Source organism: Perissodus microlepis, chromosome 23, assembly GCF_051167445.1.
Source record: "Perissodus microlepis isolate ML-2025 ecotype Zambia chromosome 23, ASM5116744v1, whole genome shotgun sequence".
NCBI classification, from domain to species: Eukaryota; Metazoa; Chordata; class Actinopteri; order Cichliformes; family Cichlidae; genus Perissodus; species Perissodus microlepis.
Window position 1 is genome coordinate 33,183,147 of NC_140482.1, and position 22,010 is coordinate 33,205,156.

Here is a 22,010-nt window from a genome sequence, read left to right on the forward strand (position 1 = left end):
AGAATTTTCCAGCATGAACGCCTGTTTAAGGTCACAATGAAGCAGCTCAGTCTGATTTAAGTCCAGACTTTGACTCCAAAACATTCATTTAGTCTTTCAGAGTCTTTCAGCCAATCAGAGGTGGACTTGTTGCTGTGTTTTTGATTAACTGTCCTGCTGTATAAGCTCTATCAAAAAGAAAAGTTCAGAGTTTTAAAGGTTTTGAAGGTTCCGTGTATCATTGTACTTTTAAATATCCGAGGAGCCACACGTCCATTCACAAGCTGATTACAATGACAGCTGTCACTTGTGTCATTCCTTATATGTCGTGCGTCTGTAACTCAGTTTGCATTAGCTCTGTGTTTCAGCCTTTAGGATGATGATGAACTTCAGTCACAGGAAACCTGAATAAAGGAGATCCAGAGGAGATGGACGGGATCAGCAGGGGGAAGAAAAAATGAATGATGTAACAAACATATCAGATTTTCTGAGCTCCGTGCTCCTTTCCTTCACCTCATGACACAGAAAGTGGTCAGGAAAAGACAGAGCAGTCAGGTCAAACACTGCGCCCTGCTGGCGAAACCCTGCAGAGGGTAGATCACTCCGGCTGACTTCAGCTGTAATGGGAAAAACCTCTCACACTGTGCTGATGAGTCAGGGAACAAAAAGAGGATTTTCTTACAAATGCTTGTGTTTATTGGAAAAGCTCATGTCCACAGGCACAGCGGCACAGCATCATTGGGAGGAAAGCCTCAATCTACTGGCTAAATCAGGCTTTAGTAGAACAGTCGGGGCTGTCTTCATGCAAATATGTTTTCCATGCAGTTTGCATAAGTTTCACATCTCTTCTACATTCTCTGTGGTTAAATACGAAATAATATTGCACACACAATATTATAAAAGAGTACAGTCACGTGTGCTCGCTGAATTCGTTGTGCTTATTCGTGGGTCATTTCAAAATAAAATCAAGCAGCAGCTCCCATCTGACCCCTCACAATAAGCTGATTCTTTCAGATATTTACTGATGCCACACATATCTTTACCTTCATACTGGGAATATTTTACACTCATGATTACTTTCATAAGTGCACATGAACCCGTCAGGGCTGAAAACACATTTAAGCTGCATCTCGATACATGCTCAGTCATCCAGGTAAAGAAATACCAATAAAGTTGATTCTGTTCATCTGGATGCTTTCAGCGGGAGAAACGTTTTGTCATCATCCTTCTTCAGTGAGAGTTTAGAGACTTCTTCAGTCTCAGCTGACTGCAGGTCTCCAACCTTATAAACAGTACCTCTGCACAATGACTGAAACCAGCCCACTGAATGAACACTGGGCTGTTTCTTCCAGATGGACAGAATCAACCTTTTGGGACATTTAAACTGTGTTTCAGACTGCAGCAGTTCGACTTTGTGAAGATGTTTCAGCTCTTATCCAGAAGACACCAGGTGTTTAACGCCACTCAGTTTAACTCTGCAGACCTCTGAACTCTGTTCCTGATCTCTGAGCAGCTGTGAGCAACAGTGTGATGATCTGTCACAGTTTAAGTGCATCCTGGGTAAATTTCAGGCTCATATCAGCAGGTGGGACAGGGGAGAGCAGGTGAAGGCTCGCTTGTACGGTAGGGTCATGTTGCAGCTGACTGTGAGGGGTTCGGATCGATCTCACGCAGCACGACCCAGCTCTAAAAAGCCTAGATACGCACTGGATTATTTGTAGAATTATTGCTCCGGTCAGCGTAACGTGAGTCCGGCCACGGCGCTGCCTCCAACATTGCATAAATAATGAGGTGAGTGTAAACAAACAGTGCAGGTCCAAATACCAGAACGTCTGTTTTCAAGCAGCTTAAAGGCTGAAACGTTCATGTCTGAACAAATATTCAAGTATTATTGTGTCACCGCTAACAAAAAGGCCTGTGTGCTTCTCATGCTGTGGTTCACGTTCTCCTCAGGTCACGCTTGTTACAGTCACGAGGACCGCTTCAGAAGCTTCTGGTTCAGCGCCACGACGGTGGGCACGAAGCGGCTCTCCGAGACGAAGTCGCCGGCGATGATGTTCAGCGAGCCGTCCTCCTCGCCGGGCATCTGCTCTTTGACCCAGCCGAGCAGCGTCGGGTACGTGGACATCACCAGGTCCTTCAGGGACTCAGTTGGGTGGGTGCAGATGTACTTCAGGTCCTCCGTCAGATTAATCCCCGTCACAAAGAAACCTCCTGAAACACACACACGGTGAGATCCAGATAGTGAATGTGTTTAATCCTCACCTGTCTGACATCATGACTCATCAGCAGGTCACCTGGTCTCCTGCTTTGTTGCTTCATGCGTTCAAACTCATCAATCAGAGCCTCGGCTTTGCATTTGTTGGCCCACCAGTACGGGATGTCCGGCCACAGCTCAGTGTGCCGGCGCTCCGTGCTGTGCTCGTAGGACGCGATCACCTGGTAGCCCGAAGCCCAGAGCTTACGAAGAGTGACCTCAGCCTGAAAGCAACACATCAGAGCCGTGAACGCCTTAATAATCCAGGTAATGCAATCACCACGGCTCCCATAATCCTCCCTAAAAGTTTAAATAAACCCCACCAGGCTCTTTAATATGAGTTAAAGGTCAAAGAAGTCCACTTAATGGAAGTACGCTTTTTTGATATATGAAGTTTGTGTACGGTCGGTTTTAATGTTTGCACATTTTGTGGGCGGAGCTAAACTGGAGGAGGCATAAATGGATGGATGAATCCTCTCTGCAGTCACGTCCAGGTGTTTGATACCGACACTGGCTGACTGATGCGTGTGCGACTGCCGTGAAATGGGTTCATCCAGTGTGAGCTATTTAACGGGAGCGCCCTGTCAGCATGGAGGGCAGCACCTCTGCTGTAAATCTGTAAAACAGGGTACTTTGGGATTCTGTGCCGGCTTCACCCTTACAGTTAGAAACCTATGAGATGTTTCAGGAAACAGGAAGTGCATCCGTACCTTTTTGGGACAGAGTTTGGAGGCAAACACGGTGCGTATGGTGGTGAGCAGCACCGCGTGGAGCTCCTGGCTCAGGCCGAGGAAGTGGCTGAAGGAGAGGACGACCACCTCTTTGGGATGAGCGTCCAGCCACTCTCGGATCTCCGTCAGCACTGTCTGTCAGAGACACAGGCGAGCTCAACCCTCACACACCAAAATGAACTTTATCCCGCCCACGTGCACAGCTCATTTGACGTGTTATTGCTGCCATTTTGTTCCTAATGATGTAGTCCTGCTGTTTTCTGTTCCTGCTTTAAAACACATGTGTGGGATTGCTGATGTCAAACATAGTCAAAGTTTCTAAAAATGAGCTCAGTGTGTGTGCAGTAATCCCTGAACACTCAGATTAGCGGTGCTTTATTCGCACACCGAGCTGAGATCAGGAGTATCTGACTGGGTGATTGTGCTACGTGGGCCACACAGCCATTCTGTGGGCGTCTGTAGGGGATCAAATACTTATTTAAAACTGAGTTTCTGGATTTTTGGTTGATATTCTGTTGCTCTCTGTTGAAACATAACTTTCTCTGTAAGCTGTGAAGAAGAAAGCTAAAAGCCAGAATGGATAACCATGAAGCCCACAGAATTCCAAATCTAAACCTGTCATGGATTTAGCATCTGTTTGCATATGTGTGACCGGGCTGTGAGTCACCTCCACAGTGAGCGTGGTGTAGACGCCATGGTAGAAGTACAGGTGTGTGGAGCTGTCGTTGGGCCTGTGTGCGATCCTCAGGTCGCAGTACCTCACCCCACAGTCCAGCTGATGCTTTATACAACACTCCTGAAACATGGAGGACACACAACTCATCACAGCAGGTCCGGCTTTATACACAAGAAGGACTAACACAGGTATGGTTACAGCCTGTCATCACATTGTGCTCTTCTGTCACCGTGAGCCGCTGGTAGAGGATCGTGGGATGGCTGGGTTTCTCCCTGATACTGTACAGTGTAATCCGCCCGAGGCGGCAGCTGTTTCAGAACAGTGCTGTAAAAGTATTACCTGGGTTTTTGCCCACTTGTACACAAATGGGCGAATGAGGGGCTTCATGAATTTGTCGAGCTTCTGCAGCATGTCAGGCTGCATGAGGTCGATGGGAGACCTGTCGTCCGTATCCAGGCAGTAGGTTATTGCATTATGGCTGCCTGAAAGGGACAAAGATAATCCTGAATGTTCCACTTGGCCCTGACAGACGTCCTGCATATATGAAGCTGTGGATCTGGAGCTTCTCCAACCCCCAAACTGAGCCCAAAACCTTTAAAGTCACACAATAAATACTGTTTTTGGCGTGTGTGTAAAAAGGTGCTTCATCAATGTCTTCATTTATTAATCAACCATTTTTAGCAGCTTAAACGACCAAGTCAGCACATGTATGATCCTTGTTAAAGCCGCTGTTCCTGTTTCTCTGACAGATATTTCAAATGTTCAATAAAACCAGGAAAATGTAACTGAGAAAATGAATTTTCATTTTACTGCTCATGACAAATCCGAGCTCATGTGGAATTTGCCGGAAGCGACGTGTCCTAAAAGTTGGGACGGAGCAACAAAAGCATGTGAAAGTCAGCGGTGCTAAAGAGAAGATCAAAAGTGAGCTGGCAGCAGGTCGGTCATGTGATCAGGTAGAAAAAGATCATCTCAGAGAGGCGGAGCTTCTCAGAGGTTCACAACCTGTTTCAGAATCGCAGTCCTCACTGTGAACATCTCATCATCTACACAACATGACATCATCAGCACACTTGGAGGATCTGGGGGAATCTCTGTGCGCAGGATGATGACTGTAACCTTCAGCAGAAACACTGCTCTGTGATAAATCTGTGCACGGCTCAGGAACACTTCCAGAAACCAGTGTCTTCAAGCAGCTCGGCATGCCGTCCACACATGCAGCTACAGCTCCGTCACACCGACACGAAGCCACGTGTGACCATGATGGAGAAACGGCACTGCCTCCTCTTTAAAATGGACCAAGACAAAGAGGAGACTGATCTCATGTCGTGTCTTAGTCTTGAAAAGATCCACTGCTCCATCCAGAACCAAAAGGGTACATTTGATTAAATCTGGGGGTCTTTTTCTGACAAACCTCTCTAACCTTCGATTTAAGGATGTTCCTGCTGACTAACTGATTTGCTTATTCCATAGAGGTCCGATGTGTGTCTGTGTTAATGGGAATGTGAAGCTCAGTGGTGTTGCAGCTAACTTCTGCGTGGTTTGTAAGAAAAGGGTTTGTTAGTATCAATCGCCCCTCCTGGGTTGTGTTTTTCTGTTTATTTTTTTTGTTTGTTTGTTTTCTTTTTTCTTTACCTATGTGCTAACATAAAACGTTCTGTTTTGTATTCAATGTAACCTGTTTTTGTGTTTCCCTTTTCTTTTCTTTTTTTCGTAAACTGTATCCACAATCACTCACTGATTCAAAACAGTTTTTTCTGTTCTACAGTGAAGAAAATGCACCTTTCTTTATGTTTTACTCAGCATCTGACTTTGTTGGAGCTTTTCTGGGTTTGTACTTGTGGGTCAAGAAATAAAGCCACTCACTAAGACGACAATAAGACATGCTGCATAACAAACAGAAATGCAAACACACAAATCTGCATTTGGCTTTTCTTGGTCTCCTTGCAGCACATTTCCTTTATCGCTCCAATCTTTCCTTTCTTACTGAGTCTGTTGTTTGATCTCAGATTTCTGTCATTGGTTATTTAAATTACCACTTTCCTGAGATAAGATAAGAGACACATAATAAAATTGTAGTTCAATAGGAAACAGTTCAATCAGGCAGAAAACATGAAGAGGCTGATAAATGAATGAACAGGTGAATCTCTGACTGTCAGAGCAGCAGGTGAACTGTGTGTGTGTGAAATGTGGACACAATGCGTTCATCACGTCCTCACAGTCAGAGAATCATCAATAAACCAGAGACAATAAGACAGAACAAACTGATTCAGGTCCCATCACACCATCTGCACCCAACACCAGGCCTACCTGGGATGGCCAGGTGGAACAGCGGGACATCCCACAGCGCGCATGGCAGGCGAGACATCCAACTCTCCATGGGCAGCTCCATCAGGCTGGGCTCACTCAGCCCGGACATCACTGCTGCTGACAGACAGACACACACACACACACACACACACACACACACACACACACACACACACACACACACACACAGGTTCACTGATTACATTGTGTTATTAATGTTTAATAAAGTGAAAGAGAGCAGGTGCGTGCACTGCGCTGTTTCACAGCAGTAAACTTGCGCGTGCCTGTGTGTTTATGTGTGTGTGCTGCAGTCAGCCCTCCTCACCTGATCGTCCCTCTGTGTCTCAGATCAGCTTAAGCGAGCAGAGCCCGCTGACAAAGGCCACGAGCCGCCGGTCTGAGAGCGCGTGCACGAGTCATGACCGGAGCGGCACATTAAGCATGTGTGACGGACACGCGGAGGAAGCTGGGATCCTCCGCAGCAGATCTCTGTCTGTTACCGGTGAGCCGTGACCCGCCGCGCGCTTCCGGTCGCCGCTGCGAGAGCGCGGCTCCGCTCTTAAAGAGACCGCAGGACTCGAGGCTGCTGCAGCCCCGCGCGCACACGCGGCTCACCTCCAAAATGCACGTGAAGGTAAAACATCTGGAGAGACGTCACGACGTTTGATCAGCTGATGAAACGCCTGTACATAAAAGATGGACATTCTCTCCCATTTCCAGCAGGGGGCGACTCCTCTGGTCTCTGGTCTTCCTGTGTTTATTGTGGGACTGTACAGGTGCCGGACATTCCAGTGAGCACACTGAGGCTGTGTCCCAATTAAGAGACTGCACGCTTGAAGTACGCGCAGTACGGGTATGTGTGTACTATAAGTACGAAAAGTGCGGAAGTGAGAGGCTTGTGAAATGGGACGGTTCAGCCTTCGTAGCGCTGCTCAGGTTGCCTAGCAAACATGATACTAACCGCGAGAAACGTTTCATACAGCATTGTGACAGAAATGAAGGAGAAAAAATGTTTTGTTGGTCATTCATTTTTGTCATGACATCACTTTGATTAGTTGAGTATCTGAGGCTGAGACCACGGGACTGTAAAACATGATAGTTGGGCTTCATTTCTGTACTGAACAGTCATTTAAGATTAGTTAGTAAATAACAATTAGCTAATGTTGTTCATGAGACTAAAGTCGTCTCACTTTGGTAATGTAAATATAATATGGCCAATATTATATTTATTGTCAGATTATTATGATATATATATATATATATATATATATATATATATTACAGGATATATTACAGCAGTGAGCTTGTACTCTGGGTCAAAGATTCAAGTTGCAGTTATTTATATTTCCTATCACCTTAAATCTTCACTCAAAGACAACTACCTTTGACAGTGTATATACAGATGTATTATACATAAGAGACAAATATTGTTCTTTTAATATGTTGGCATTACATTACATTTGGCTCAATGCTTACATACATGTGTAAAAAGAAAATGTACGAGCTGTGAAAACTGTTTCTGATAAAATGAAGAGTAGATTGATATATTAAATATTCCTTTACTGGGTGAGAAAATCATACCATGTCATAACTGCTTTAAGTCATACAGAATAGATATCAGAGCCTTAAACAGGCTGACTTCTGCTAAATGGGTCAAACTGGGCAGAAAGTATACAAACACATAACATCCTTATAGAATATGATGTAACACTATAGATCAACTTACCTCAGAATATTTAAAGCATATAAACAATTACAGCAAGATGATACAACAAACACAGCAGTACTACTAATCCAAAATACTCAAAGCTTCATAGAACTGAAACAAACATTTATTTTTAGGTCCATTCTGCTGCTGATACATACTTTAGGTTTCTGATCATTAAACTTGTTGCTGCCTTTCATAGTGTGTAACTTGAAGGCCCTGAGTACTTTCTCCCACACTGAAAACACTGGAATGATAAAATTATTTGAACAATACCTAATAAGACCAATTCAGGACAGACAATTAGTTATTCTAAACTTTTCTATCAGTCCTTCACAAACAGGGAACAGTCTGTCTATTCTCTCCATCTGTCAGCTGCTGCTGGCTCTTCCTCCTCTTCCTCACACACTGCTGAGCTTGTCCTGGTGGATCATCAGGGGTGCAAAGCCTCACAGATGATGTGCAGCAGTGGGTCCCTCAGTCTGTCCTCACTCTGGACACTTGCAGTTGTCACACATGGAAATCAAATGTGTGATAAGCTGCGGGATTCAAACACAAGTGTAACTTATAAATACATGTTCATACTTTTATTACACAATCAGAGAGAAAGAAAAAGAGAGAGAGTGCAGGACAGACAGACAGGTGACAGTCTCAGGTGTACACACTGCTACAAAACAGCACAAGAGAAGGAGGATTTAGTGTTTGTGTTATTACGAGTGCTAAACAAGAAGAGTTCCCAGATGGTACAGTGGACACATGTGTGACTCCTGTGATTAAAGCATCTTTCTTTCAGCTTAACGAGTGAAACGTCAGCTCGTTCAAACACACGTTAAAGTCCGTTTGGCTCGACACCATCGAACAGAGGCAGCAATATAACATAGCTAACATTAACAGTGCAGTGGATCCTGCTTGTGCCGTGATATTCAGGACTGCAAATCGAGCAGCATCACTGACTTTCAGCTTGTTGCGTTTGTGGATATATGACTGACTTTAATTATCCATAAAATCATCACATTCTCTGTAAGATTAAGGTCAACTACACACACACACACACACACACACACACACACACACACACACACACACACACATACATACATATATATATATATATATATATATATATATACATATATATATATATATATGTATATATACATATATATATATATATATGTATATATACATATATATATATATATATATATATATGTATATATACATATATATATATATATATATATATATGTATATATATGTATATGTATATATATATATATATGTATATGTATATATATATATATATATGTATATATATATATATATGTATATATGTATATATATATATATGTATATATATATGTATATATATATGTATATATATATGTATATATATATATATATGTATATATGTATATATATATGTATATATATATGTATATATATATATATATGTATATATATATATATATGTATATATATATATATATATATATATGTATATATGTATATATATATATATATATTTTTTTTTTTTTTTTATTTTTTTTTTTTGAAGTAGAGGCTTTAAAACCAAGTTAGCGCTTAAAGTACAAACATTACTAATGTCACATAACTTTGCCGACATGTGGCCAACAGTAATGTTTTAATGTTCTTCATTATTAAACATTTACACATAAATAAGTGACATCATATTCAGTACTTACTTAGTAGTTCACTCTTCGGCCGCTCCCTTCTGCCGTTTGCCGTATTTTGCGGCAAAATTATCCACACCCACCGCCCCGCTATGAATTGTGGGATATATGGGACCACGAAGCGTGCACCGGACCACGCTTGATATTTGGGGAAATCGACGGCGCATTTGAATTACACTTCGAATTGGGACAGCCGTCGTCGCGTGGCGGTGACGAAATCGCACTCAAAATGCGTACTTCAAGCGTGCGGTCTCTTAATTGGGACACAGCCTGAGAGTAGACGTCTGACCAGCCAATAAAGTTAAAATGACAGTCAGTCACAGCACGACTCACAACCTCAGAAGAATCTCCATCACAGTTCCATCTAGTGGAGGGAGAGGGTCTCTGCAAATATGCGCACTTACTCTCACTGGACACTTCACTAGGTACACCGCACTACCACCAGATTGACGCTTCAGAGCTGATCATTGTGACATCATCGCACAGCTGACGACCACCCCGAACCAGGCAGGATGGATCCAGACACGGTCAATGGGAAAATCCCAGCAGATCCTAAAACAATGCTCAGTTTGAAGTTAAGCGGCTCATCATCAAGAGCACTGAGCTGCTGCTGTGATTGGCTGATTAAATATGAGTTAAAATGGAAACAATTAAAATGAAGGCAGTGCCAATAAAACACAAATGTGTGACTGCTGCTGGACAGAGGTGACTGGGTGGTGTGAACTCTTTCCCTGCTCTATCATACACACCATCTCCATACCCACCTCCACCTCTGACCCAACCACCCTACAAGTATTCTGATTGTGTTTGACACTATTGTTTATAAAAGATTGTGTTGTATATAAGACTTAAGTGTCACACTGAGGGGTGTGGGAGAACTGCAATTTCAAATTCCTGTGTATGATCTGTACACGTGGTTTTTGACAATAACACTAACTTTGAAGTATGAAAAACATCTGAATGTTTTGTGTCAACGGTTTTATTTAAACTACACACGCTAAGAGCATCACAGGTACATTTCACAGGCCCGGTGTCCTGAAAGCTTTGGAAAGATAAAAGAATGAAAAGTGTTTTATTATTATTGTGACTGAGTGATGTTTAAATTCATCTCATGGATGACACACTGCTCTCCCCTACACGAGTATCAATACCAGTACCAGCAGTATTGACCCTCTACTTACTTGGCCTTGGATTAATACCATAAGTATTGCAGTATTGTGCAGCAGTACCTGAAACCACAAACAGAAAACCTGCTTGCTGACTTTCCCTGAAAACTGATGAACATTCAATTAATTCAAGCATCAGACTTTAACATTTAGACTTTATTAAAAAATGATTTTCCAAACGAGGAACAAACATGAAAAAACATCTTTGCGAATATGTTAGTGTTGGAGCGCCGTGGGTGGGTGCACAGCTTCACTCTCACACACACAGGCTCAGAATGGCGAGCGATGGAGGTCAAAGTTTAACTCTGGGCTTCATGTAGTGTTTCCTGCAGCCGCTCCACCTGCCTGGAGCCGCCGAGGATTCAACCTTCTGCTCGCAGCTGAGCCGACAGGCCCGTTTACAGCCTGTGACCATGCCTGCGGTCTGTGTGGAGACACCACGCTGAGGCACGAGAGACGGTTTCTGTTAAATGAGGAAGGATCTGCGTAAAAATGAGGTAAAAATGAAGGTATAAAATAAAAGCACTGACTCAGCATCTGTAGAAAAATAGGACAAACCCGTGATGGGTTCTGTTTCTGCAGCTCAACCCAAAAAAAGAAACCGACTCGTTTCAAATATGGCGCTTGCCTCCACCTTCCGACCGCCGCGTCACGCTGCTGGTGCTTTGGTCCTGGAGATGATGTCACTGTTTCGGCCATGTTTGCGGACACTCGAGCTTTAGTGGTTCGTGGGCAGCAAACAGGACACGAAAACTGAGCGACATTGTGCACACAGCTCAACTCAGACCACCGACTAATATCATTACTGCAATAAACCAAAAGCAGACGTCTGAAGGTCAGAACGTCGACCCAAGACCACATGCACATTCACCAGAGGTTGCATTTGAACGTTATAACTGAACCTGATCGACACTGAAGCGTTCGCAGTGAAATCGCTCTCCAAGATGGTTTAATCCTCAAAGCGAACCTCTCGGCTGCTCGTAGTGACACAAGTGGAGAGGCGGTTAGATCACGTGGCAGCAGCACAGATGTTGTCTTTTACCCTGTTTCTACACCCGAACGCGTCAGTCGAGCTCTGAACACGTTTTCCTGATTTTCAGATCACAGCTGAGGTTTAAACTCCGCCCCATGACAGCAACTTTGCATGATTCTCAGCTCCAACAGCCCTTCCACCTGAAACAAGCTGTTTACCACTGCTCCTGGTTATCGTCTTCTGATTAGCTGCCTCTCTAGCTGTTCCAAACACCTTGTAGGCGGGGTTTCTATTCTCTCTCTGTGACTTCAGAGGGCCAATGGTATACAAAAAAAACAAAAAAAACAAAAAAAAACCCAACCTCTGATAAACTGAGTGTTCAGAGGAGTTGGCGCTCAACTGACATCGAGCAGGAAGTGCAGGTACACGACAGGAAGTAAGGAGAAGAGCACGCCCACTTTTTATTCTAATTTTTTTGGGGCTGAGCAGCAAAAATTGCACCTCGTAACAAAAACTGCAGCTCGCTTTCACAATTAAAGTTTGTGATATAATAAAGGCTCATCATGATGATTGAAGACCTCAGTTCAGTGTCTGTCGCACCATGGAATGTGTTTCTATTGTTTCTAACTGTTTCTGGAAGCTAAAGCGTGTGGAGTGTTTCTGCACACAGAAGGCATTCGTGTTTTCAGAAAGGTAGACAAAGAGTTGCAGCACCTCGGTGTGAAGGCAGAGGCAAGGAGACGTGCAGCGCTGACGGGCGGGAGTCACGTGGTATTTACATGCCCGTGTGCACACAATACAGAAGGGTCCCCCCCCCCACAGCACCTCCCGCCCCGAGCGTCCCTTCAGAAATCCTGTCCTCCTCTTCTTGGCGATCTGCTCATTAGCTGTGAAATCACTGACCGTTCTCAGGACCAACATGGGTGGAGACAAACATCGTCACATGATGGGAAGACAGCGCCGGGTGTGTATGTTTCTGCACGTGCGCTCCAAGAGATGCTGGGGCCGGAAACATGGTCGGTATGTTAGGACTTAGCGAGCAGATCGACTTCACGGTGCATCCTCGTGTGGACCGTCAGCCCCGCAGTTTGCACAGCCGTCACCTCTGCATGGCGTGCCTGGAGCCCGGTGCCTGTTTCCCTTTCCTCGGAATGTCCGGCAGCCCGAGTGGCCGCCTGCACTGACCTTTGGCCTCTGGCTCAGAGTCGCTGAGCTCAGCGTCGGGGCAGTACCCATCGCTGTCCTGATACGATCGCGCGCTCTTCAAGCGGTGCTCCGGTGCTGGTTTGGCCCACAGCCTCTCCTTGGCACCGCTCTTCCGGGACAGTTTGTCTGCCCGCAGGTCCTCGGTGGTCCGGACCAGGTTGATTGTGGCCTGTTTGAAGGAGCGGCCAAAGTGCTCCATGGCGGACTTGCGAAAGACGCTCTTCTCGTTTGCAGTGTTGCGGTCTGCGGGCGTCTGGCACGAGCCGTCCCTTTGAGCAGCGCCCTTCTCCAGCACGCCATTAGATTTGGCCAGGCGTGCTCGGTCTCGCTCCAGTCTGCCATTGCTGTTGGAAGGCTGTCCGTGAAGCGCGCCGTGCAGCGTCAGAGGTTTCCCGCTTGGTTTAACGTGCTGCGGTGCACCGCTGGTGGAAGACGTTCGGCCGGTGGAGCGCTCGTCTCTGATGCTGCAGCCGTGCAGCTGAGGCTTCCCCTGGCCCACCCCCTCACCGCCGTGCTCACCCACGTTCCCGCTGTTGTCTGGGCACAGCGGTCCGTTCCCAACACCCAGAGCTTTGGGCATCTTCAGCTTCAGAGTGATCCTCGGAGGAGGCCGGGACAGCACACTCTCCAAGGGGAACGAAGCAGGAAGACCTGCAGAGAAAACACATGTTCAGTCCCTTTTTCTCTTTTCCATAATCACATCACAGACAGCTTAAGAGTCCTCACAAACTGTTTTATCCTTTAATTCACCATAATAAAAAAAAAAAAGAATCATAAATCCATCATAAATCCTGCTGATCCCAAGTTATTGTGTTACAGGCATTACATATATTAATTTACATAATTATTCAAAACTCAAACCAGATCATTTTACAGTGTGAACTTTGACCCCATTTCTGATTAGTCACTTTAAAATCTGGGCTGATTTAAAAGGATCCAAATCATAAAATTAATTTATGATTCTGACAGGACGTTCTTCTTATCACATACCGAGTGTTGGTTTCTACCTGCTCATTAACAGGTAAAATACACAGAAACTTTTCATAGGGGTCAAAAATCACTAATTTCTCACTGGAAAGCTTTGACATCCTATGTGGGATGATCCCTCTGAACTGAGCCGAGTCTGAGCTTTGCTTTGTATTTTTCTGTGTCACATGACCTGCTCTGAGGTCAGCTGATACAAAGAGCAAGTCACGAAGCCGGTGCTGCTTCTCACTGTGAACTCACCTGCAGAAATCTCCTGGTTCGTGAGCTTCACATGCAAGTTGAACATTTGCTCCTGAGCTTTGCTCTGCAGCAGCTTCAGCTTCTCCCGCCGACTCACCATGTAACACAGGTTCCTCACCTGCAGCCAGATACACACAACTTTATTAAAGACAGCAGTATAGATGGGATCTGACTGGCTGACAGCAGGTTCACTCCTCAGAGTTTCTATAAATGCTACTGAATCAGCAATGGTTGCTCTGACACTGAGTACATGCTCTGATCTTTTAGGCTAAAGCTAAAAAACCACATCACCACTAACACAGGCTGCACGGACACACACACACACACACCCTTTCTAGGTCCTGCCTCAGGTGCATGAACATGCGCATCCGGGTGTGGATGCTGTCCTCCTGCGGCTGGAGCACCAGCTGCTCCTCCTCCTCTTTAGGGGGCAGCAGAGCCCTGTTGAAGCTGCTCTTCCTTTTCAGCTTCCAGTACTGGTAGATGAAGTCCACCAGGTGCGGGGACAGCCCAAGGTCTCGGGCCAGCTGCTCGGGCTCGATCAGGGTGTAGAACTCCTCCTCCAGCTCCTGCAGCCGCTGAGCTCGCTGGCCCCCCTTCCCCGCCTCTCCAGGGGCTTTGGATCGAGCCGGGCTCAGGCCGGCCTCTCCGGCTTTGGGCTGGCTGTGTTTTAGGCAGTACGACTTGAACTTGACTTCATCCCCTTCATCCAGGATCGTTTTCATCTCCAGGCTGTGCTGGAACGCACAGGTCACGTGGAAGGGGGTGGTGCAGTTCTTTACTGAACACTGAAGAGGGGGAGAGAGCGGATCGAGTTACTTGAGGGAAAAGCCAGCTTACGTCCAGCTCCAGTGCAGACTTCTAGCTGCAGACGCTTCGAGGATCATAAAATCAAACTTGAATGTCTGCAGCCATGCAATCAGTCTAAAGTAATCTCTATGGCATGAAACGGAAGGAATAACTCACCTGGATGCACGCACCTGTCTTCAGCTTGCACAGACTGCAGATCAGAGACCAGCGACTGGGGGGGATGTGGGAGACTTTGGTGATGGGCTCCATCCTCTCTGGACAGGCGATGCTCACCTGTAGGGTGGAGGCCGAAAAATAGAAGGCGATGAGGAGCACACAGAGGACACGACAGCACCACACATTTTCACTGTCAGTATCATTTCTGCATATGTGCTCCTTTATTAAAGGTCTATAGACCAAAGCAGTAAATATTTTCATCTCAGTCTCTGATACAAAAAAAACAAAACCTTATTTGTCACTGTTGGTGTTGTTGCACCCACTTCCCCTCACCCCGGATTCACTTACCTCAGGGATCCACAGAGCGCAGCTCACATGAGCCCACCTTGTGCCGGCTCGTGTCGCCTTCATGGCCCCGCCTTTCTGGGGACACAGGAGGCACTGCGGGTCAATACCGAGGACGCATGTCCGGCACAGCCAGTTACCAATGGGCACCTTAACAATGCCGTAGCACGCCTGCGGAAAGAACAGCGGGATGCAAGTGATGTGTAACCAGAACATCAGCAGAAACAACACAAAAACACAAGTGTGCTGCCCGGGGTTCCGACACACGCTCCGGTCACAAGGTCAGGGCTAGCAAAAGCAGAAAGGTGTTTCCTACCTGGTGCACACAGATGTTGCACTTGTCACAGAACACCATGTCGTTGCCCTCCTCGCTGTCCGGAGAGCGGCACACATCGCAGATGACGTCTTCATCGTATTCAATCCCCAGACCCTCCACTGTCTCGATGGCGTGCTTCATGTTATCGTGGCACTGCCTCTCCAGCGCCTCCATCGCTCGCTCCATCATTAGCTCGTCCACCGGCTCTTCACCTGCAGGACCAAACAGCAACACCCCACGTGATCAGACACTCCCGAGAACAAGAACAGAGGTGTCTGAAGTATTCAAAGTGTGGACTGTGCCCCCCCAGTGGGCAGCACCGGTGCTGCAGATGGCCCTCATTTATAATATACAGGAAGGTTTAACTTTGAAAAACAGCCAAATATTAAAATACATGTAAAAAGCCTCAAATACAAAGCCAACAGAAGACAAAAACAAATGTGCAGAAACAGAAAGAAGGGAGATGCAGCATCACTAAGCATCACGCTGGATCATCGGGCCCGTCTTACCCATGCGTTCAAGCTCGTGGTTGAGCGCGTGCAGCCAGTAGAGGTCCATGTCATCCAGGTCGTAGCGGCACATGGCCTCCGCCAGCTCTTTGATGCTCACGAATCCCGGCTCCTTGGACTCCTGGCTCCAGCACTGGATGTACTTCTTCTGGTGGGCGTACAGCGTTTCCTTCTGCTTCTCCGCGATTACTCTGAAAAGAAACAGCAGAGAGCCGTTAGACTGAATAGCTGAACCAACCACAACCTGCTTCAAAGTGAGCCAACAAACACATTTAAAGGTCAAAGCTGTAATGATTGCGATATCTCCTCCTGCTGTGATTGAGAGAGCGAGGCGATCAGCTGACGCCGAACATATTTGCTCTCCTGTTTGCACTTCCAGACTGGTCTGTGGTCACGTTGAAGCCATGGCACAGATTCTTTCTCCTCCTCCTCCAGGAGACGCAGGAGCATTCCCGATCCAGCTAACAGGTGAAGTACGCTGATCAGCGTACTCAAGTACCTGTATGAAGAGGAGGTGGCAAACTAAGACGTTTGGGAGGCGGTCTGACTCACCTGACGGACGGCTCTGGGATGGTGTCTGGGCTCGCTGGTACCTGCACTCCTTTCTCCCACTCCTGCTTCCAGGTGTCTGCCAGCAGGTAGCAGTCCTCTGGGGAGATGTGGTGGGAGTCAGGCAGCTTCATCGCACTGATCAGGTCTTTCCTGAACACCTGTGGGGGAGAGAGACGCACACAGGTAGGTAGTCAAACGCCATCCTGACATTTACTGACGCTCAGCAAAGTCTGATACACACCTCAGCTGGCTTCTTCGGGTTGGATGCAGGCGTTCCAGGTTTGCTCCCATATTTGTTGGAGGAGCAGAACGAGGTCGATGGACCTGAAAGAAGAAAGAGGCGAATAAAAAGAAATGAAGGAGACAGTTTGGTCTGGGTTGCGGGTCATGCTGCCATGCCGCGACTGTTTTTGGACCCCAAGCCTGAGACGTGTGGTCAGCCTGAGAGTGGTGTACCTGTGTCCGTCTGTTCTCACATCCAAAACACCAGGAGGCAGCACAGTTTCTCTCTGTGACCGACACTCTTCAGTTGATTGAAACTTGCCATCACTAGAGGGCGACGTTAGGCTGAGGTGTGGCATCAGATTTTGATGTTAATTTTTGTTTGTTTGTTTGTTTGTTTGTTTTTTTTAAATCAGAGAGGTTTCCAAAGAACAGTTTAAATATTAAATAAGAATCTTTTTGGTCTTGGTCAATTCTTTAAACATGTTAAGACAATGTCTCCACGGAACCACGAACAGCATCCATGTGACGTGTTCAGGGAGACGCACGTCAGGCACATTTACAGGTGTGACGCACCAACAGCATAAATCTGAAATGCTCGAACAGCGTTTTCACATTTTAAAACTGGAACATGCTTATCATTTTCCAGTTTTAATGATGCCGCCGTCTCACACTGATTATTCAAATGGGATTCTTTTGATTCTTTTGCACCAACAGGCAAGACTGCACACAGATCACTTTCTTCTGTTGTTACAGAAATAGTTACAGAGCAGTCACAGGTTAGAAATGATGATGACGCCGGAAACGAAGTGGCAAGCTTGACTCACTCTCATTGTCAGAAGTGTCACTGCTGCTGGAGGACCGGAGGCGTTTCATCCTGTATCATCCTGCAGCAGCAAAAGAAGATGATGACATTCAAATATTGATGATTTTTAAGGCCAACGGAACAGAAGTTTGTGGACACCAAGAAGAAATTTGTATTCACCGTAAGCTTCAAATTGAAAAGCATGCTAGTAGATTCTTCTGTCAGACCGCTTCAGTTCATATCTGCAAACCACAAGTAAATAAAGACATTTATAAAATTACTCAACTATTACATGTTATTATTTTACATTTTATTGTATCTCTGCTGTAACTTTCTAATTCACTTGCTTTTAACGCGTCATCATCACATATGATCACTTTTGTTTTATTACTTTGTGTTGCATCTCTATCTGTGAAGGACAGAGCAGCACTCACCCGCCTCACAGGTGTCATACAGACACAGGTGTAGTGACTCATCACACACAACAAAGACTTATAGCAGTTCTTCTTAAAAATATTTGGTTTTTATAACTTTTAAAGCATATCTGTGTCAATAAACAGGAGGTGGAAGAGGCCAGAGCGACACCAGTCCTAGATACAGAACGCTGTTTCAACAGGGGGCACAAGCCTGACATTCCCCATGAAGACACGAGGAAGAGGAGGAGCCAGGACCCCCTCTCCTTGCCATACCATAGTGACGTACACCTCACGTGAAAAGCTCAAGTCAACTTACAGTGTTGGAAGCTGTTGGTAAATATAACGGCAGGTTCTCCCTGATAAACAAAAATCATATTTTCACTCCATGTTTGTGCTTTTCCACTTGACTTTTCAGTAACCTTAAGCACCAGAAGCTGCAGTTCCTTTACTGTCCAGCAGAGGCAGCAGTGAGTTAGTTCTCATAGACTCCCTCATGGACTTGAGGACCACAGTATTGTTTCTGTGTTGCCAATTTCCTTGTTGCCAGGTTTTTAAAATAGTGGTTCATGAAGGAGACACTCTCATGACTCCTCAAGTGACGCCATTGACTAGCCAATCGGTATCATGCAGTCTGTTGACATCACATTTTCAGATCGCTTGGAACCCCGGTGGAGTATGTACAAAAAAGTACCGGGTACTATGACCTATCCCTAACAGAGAACCCTAAAAACTGCGACGAGCCTACCCGAGTAGGTACTAATACTAAACAGTGGGCTCACTTCTGCCCCCAAATAAAACCAGTATGGCAGCAGCTACCACTTCAATGCTGAGGGTTCCACGCTGACGATGAGTGCTCCCTCCATCTTTTATGTACAGTGTGTGGAGGCTGTTCAAACGGGTTCATATATGTAAGATGTCATTACTCCACAGCAAGGTGTGGCAGGTGTTCTCCACCTGACATCTAACCTGTGGAGGGAGGGCGCACGGATATGACGTCAGGTTGTTTAAAAAGCTCACCTGACAGGAAACGATGAGAAAAGGCTAACACACTGTTTACTTCCCTCCCTCCTCCTGTTTTGTGCCGTTTCTTGGCTCACCTGAAAGAAAGCCTCACACACCTGTGTAAAGTGTTGGCGCCAAACTGTAAGGCCTGCCCGCGGGCTGGGAAATCAAACATAGGCGCCTCCATCACTCAAACATGTCACTTCCTCGGAGCCTCTGAGGCGGGCATCTGTGCTGCTCCGCTGGGTTCACACCCCGGGAGCCTACCAGCCGCTCGTGGTTCTGGGGTAAAGAGGCAGGACGGCCCCAGAGAGAGCGCAGGCCCCGGGCCTGAAGGGACCGTCCAGGGCAGAGCCCAGAGCTCAGGCTCAGCTGGCCACCATATTGTTCACATTTTCCCGCTCATACCTGCAGTCCCGCCGCTGCCGCCCGCGTTATTCCGCTCACACGGTCCTCACACGGCCTCGGCCCGGGCTCTGGTTCCGGACTCGGTACTTCTGTCCCCGCAGATCAACGGGAGGATCCAGCTCTGCTGCCCGGACACCAACACGCCACAACGGCCCTATTGTACAGTGCAGCCCACCGGGTCCTAAACCCCGCCGTCGCAGTCAGCCTCCGCCTTCCTCGGAGTGGTGCTAACGCTGCATTACCGCTCCCAAGCGGTGGGAGTGTGAACCCCAGGCAGATTTTTGTTCGATAAAACGAGACTTTTGGAAAATGAAAAAGTCCGTTTGTGGCAGGGGCGGATCTAGAGGGGTGGCATTAGTTGGCATAGGGTGCCACTCTAAAATGATCTCTTGTCACCCCTAGTGCCACCCTAGTTTTGCATGTGACACTGTTGTTTTTAAATAAAATTAAGGTAGCATTAACACTTTGAGCCCAGCAACAATTAAAAAAAAAATCCTAAAACTGAATATATTGCACACACACACACACCGTTAACAAATGGTTTTACCCATGGCGCAGACCGGCTTTATTTCTTGTTTTCATTAGTTTTCAGTAGATTTTGTAAACTTTATTGTTTATAAAATTTGTGCATAAGTTTTCAAACTTTACAATTATTATTTGAATTTAAAGTTATAAAATAATTTACGAAACGTGTCTGTTGTTTTTACAGTAAAAAAAAAAAACTACTACTAGGATTTTATGGTTTTTTTGTGTAATTTCAGATCAGTTGTGTTAATACAGTACGTCAGTGAAAAAATAACTAAATTCAGACACGTGAGGTTGGGCCGAAAATAATTATACCAAACAACACAAAAAAAAAATTTAGAGGTGAAATACAAATGTAAAACCAAAAGTAGTAAAAATGGCCAATTATAATTTGAACCTCAGTGTTAAACCAGCAAATCATGGAAAATCATGAGCCTGTGCTCATTGAAATGGTTTTTGATGTGTGGTTGCTCACCTTCACTGTCTGCTGCCACTTTGTCGGGAAGCTGAGAACCTATTCGCACGTTGCAGTGTCCACAGAAACAAGCATCAGCTTTTCCACCAGCCGCCTGGCGGTAGTATTGCTAGTTTGCTTGATGAAGCTCAGATGCACACAGAGTGATGCACTCTGGAGTGACTGCTGTCAAAAAAATCTTAATTGTTACATCTGTGCTGAGACTGGCTCTGACACACACCCTCCATACAGCAACAGTCACAGAGACTAAAATTAAAAGTGGAAGAAAAAAAAAAGACAATAAAAGCTAAACTGAAACATGAAACCAGCTGTGGAAACTAAACTGGAATTAAAAAACTAAATAAAAATAAAACTAGGCAGAAAATACAAAACTATAACTGCTGCCAACAAAACACAATAACACCTGTCCTCTCAAATGCCTTCTTGTCCCTCCTTTAGGGGGCTCCATAGCTTCACCACCTCCGCTCCCTCCAGCTTCACTGAACCTCTGCTCTCAGACACATCAGTCAGGGTTTCCTGGGTTTTACAGTTAATCTGGAGATATTGGTCAACCCTCAGTAACACAGTGGAGACAGACCTGATTCATAAAATACGGACACCGTGTGTAAGTATTCTCACTGGCCACTTCATTAGCTACACCTATTTATCTTCCCTTTAACACATGTATCTTATCAGCTCGGTGCATTTATGCATATAGACCTGATGAAGAAGAGCTGCCGAAGTTTAAAGTGAGCATCAGAACAATGAAGAAAGGTGACCTCAGCGACCGTGAGTGTTTCTAGGATTTTCCCACCAACCAAGTGGTTAGAGTTTACAGAGAAAGTATTGAGCGAGCAGCAGCGCTCTGGGAGGAAACACCTCATTGCGGTGGAACATGTGAGGCATGTTCCTAGCACTGTCCAACCTGGTACTACGTGTACCTAATAAAGTGGCCAGTGAGTGTGTTTTGAATGTGCAGAAAGTTTCAGACATCAGAAGAAATCTCCCTGAAGCACATCAGAACTGATAAAGTCCAGGAAAAGAAGATGGTCATTAAAGCAAGCCGTGGTATAAACACTGACCTCTGACCTCTTTAGACTGACACTCACACACACACAAAAAGAGAACATGCTCTAAGCCCTGACCTCCATCAGCAGAAGCAGACTTACACTGAAAAGAATGGTTGAAAACAAGATCTTTCAGCTTGTAATCTGATTTTTATAACAACATTACTTAACAGACTACAGCCTTGCAGCACAGGTACAACAAGTGTGCAAACACAGGTGATGTCCCTTCATCACAGTCAGGGAGTAGTAACGCACCACACTAAGCCAGAACGCTGGAGACTGAGTTAATGAGGACAGAAGCATGATCATAACCTCCCACTCATTTCTGACCTTCCTGTGATCGCCTAACGGGACCTGATCACAAACAACCCGACACACTTTAGCTTTTTGTGACCTTTAAATCTCGTCATGGACACATGTTCGTGATCTGAGAAAGAGGAAGAAGAGAGCTTCCCTTATTCACTCTGAGACGCTGTGTTTGTGTAAAGTTGACTCCACA

At 45.7% G+C, this 22,010-nt stretch overlaps 2 protein-coding genes across 3 annotated transcripts; both read right to left on the bottom strand.

The window, feature by feature from the left end:
- Positions 1-18: 18 nt before the first annotated feature.
- Positions 19-6,520, bottom strand: plcxd1.1 (phosphatidylinositol-specific phospholipase C, X domain containing 1, tandem duplicate 1). Of its 2 annotated transcripts, none has more exons than XM_084921266.1 (7): positions 6,279-6,520; positions 5,954-6,070; positions 3,983-4,125; positions 3,635-3,763; positions 2,947-3,102; positions 2,277-2,460; positions 19-2,193 (listed from the first exon to the last, which is right to left on the bottom strand). In XM_084921266.1, the coding sequence occupies exons 2-7, from the start codon at positions 6,060-6,062 to the stop codon at positions 1,949-1,951; spliced, it is 966 nt and encodes a 321-aa protein (XP_084777392.1). In that variant the 5' UTR covers positions 6,063-6,070; positions 6,279-6,520; the 3' UTR covers positions 19-1,948. The 2 variants fall into 2 exon arrangements, with proteins under 2 accessions (XP_084777392.1, XP_084777393.1); XM_084921267.1 differs by having other exon boundaries at positions 5,954-6,067; positions 6,279-6,519.
- Positions 6,521-10,656: 4,136 nt separating this feature from the next.
- Positions 10,657-21,966, bottom strand: jade3 (jade family PHD finger 3). The gene is made up of 12 exons (XM_084921264.1): positions 19,466-21,966; positions 17,820-17,881; positions 17,662-17,721; positions 16,854-16,936; positions 16,613-16,770; positions 16,061-16,251; positions 15,552-15,763; positions 15,239-15,406; positions 14,891-15,007; positions 14,254-14,712; positions 13,925-14,042; positions 10,657-13,348 (listed from the first exon to the last, which is right to left on the bottom strand). Exons 3-12 carry the CDS (start codon positions 17,708-17,710, stop codon positions 12,591-12,593), a joined length of 2,313 nt encoding a protein of 770 aa, XP_084777390.1. The 5' UTR covers positions 17,711-17,721; positions 17,820-17,881; positions 19,466-21,966; the 3' UTR covers positions 10,657-12,590.
- Between the last annotated feature and the right edge of the window lie 44 nt (positions 21,967-22,010).

Excerpts from the sequence above, each read along its gene's own strand:
- jade3 (XM_084921264.1), bottom strand. The coding sequence starts at position 17,710 with ATGAAACGCCTCCGGTCCTCCAGCAGCAGTGACACTTCTGACAATGAG. Across the intron at positions 16,937-17,661 it reads TGACACTTCTGACAATGAGA|GTCCATCGACCTCGTTCTGC; the intron begins GTGAGTCAAGCT and ends TTCTTCTTTCAG. Across the intron at positions 13,349-13,924 it reads GAACCAGGAGATTTCTGCAG|GTCTTCCTGCTTCGTTCCCC; the intron begins GTGAGTTCACAG and ends TTTTCTCTGCAG.
- plcxd1.1 (XM_084921266.1), bottom strand. The coding sequence starts at position 6,062 with ATGTCCGGGCTGAGTGAGCCCAGCCTGATGGAGCTGCCCATGGAGAGT. Across the intron at positions 3,103-3,634 it reads ACACCACGCTCACTGTGGAG|ACAGTGCTGACGGAGATCCG; the intron begins GTGACTCACAGC and ends TGTCTCTGACAG. Across the intron at positions 2,194-2,276 it reads GCAACAAAGCAGGAGACCAG|GAGGTTTCTTTGTGACGGGG; the intron begins GTGACCTGCTGA and ends TGTGTGTTTCAG.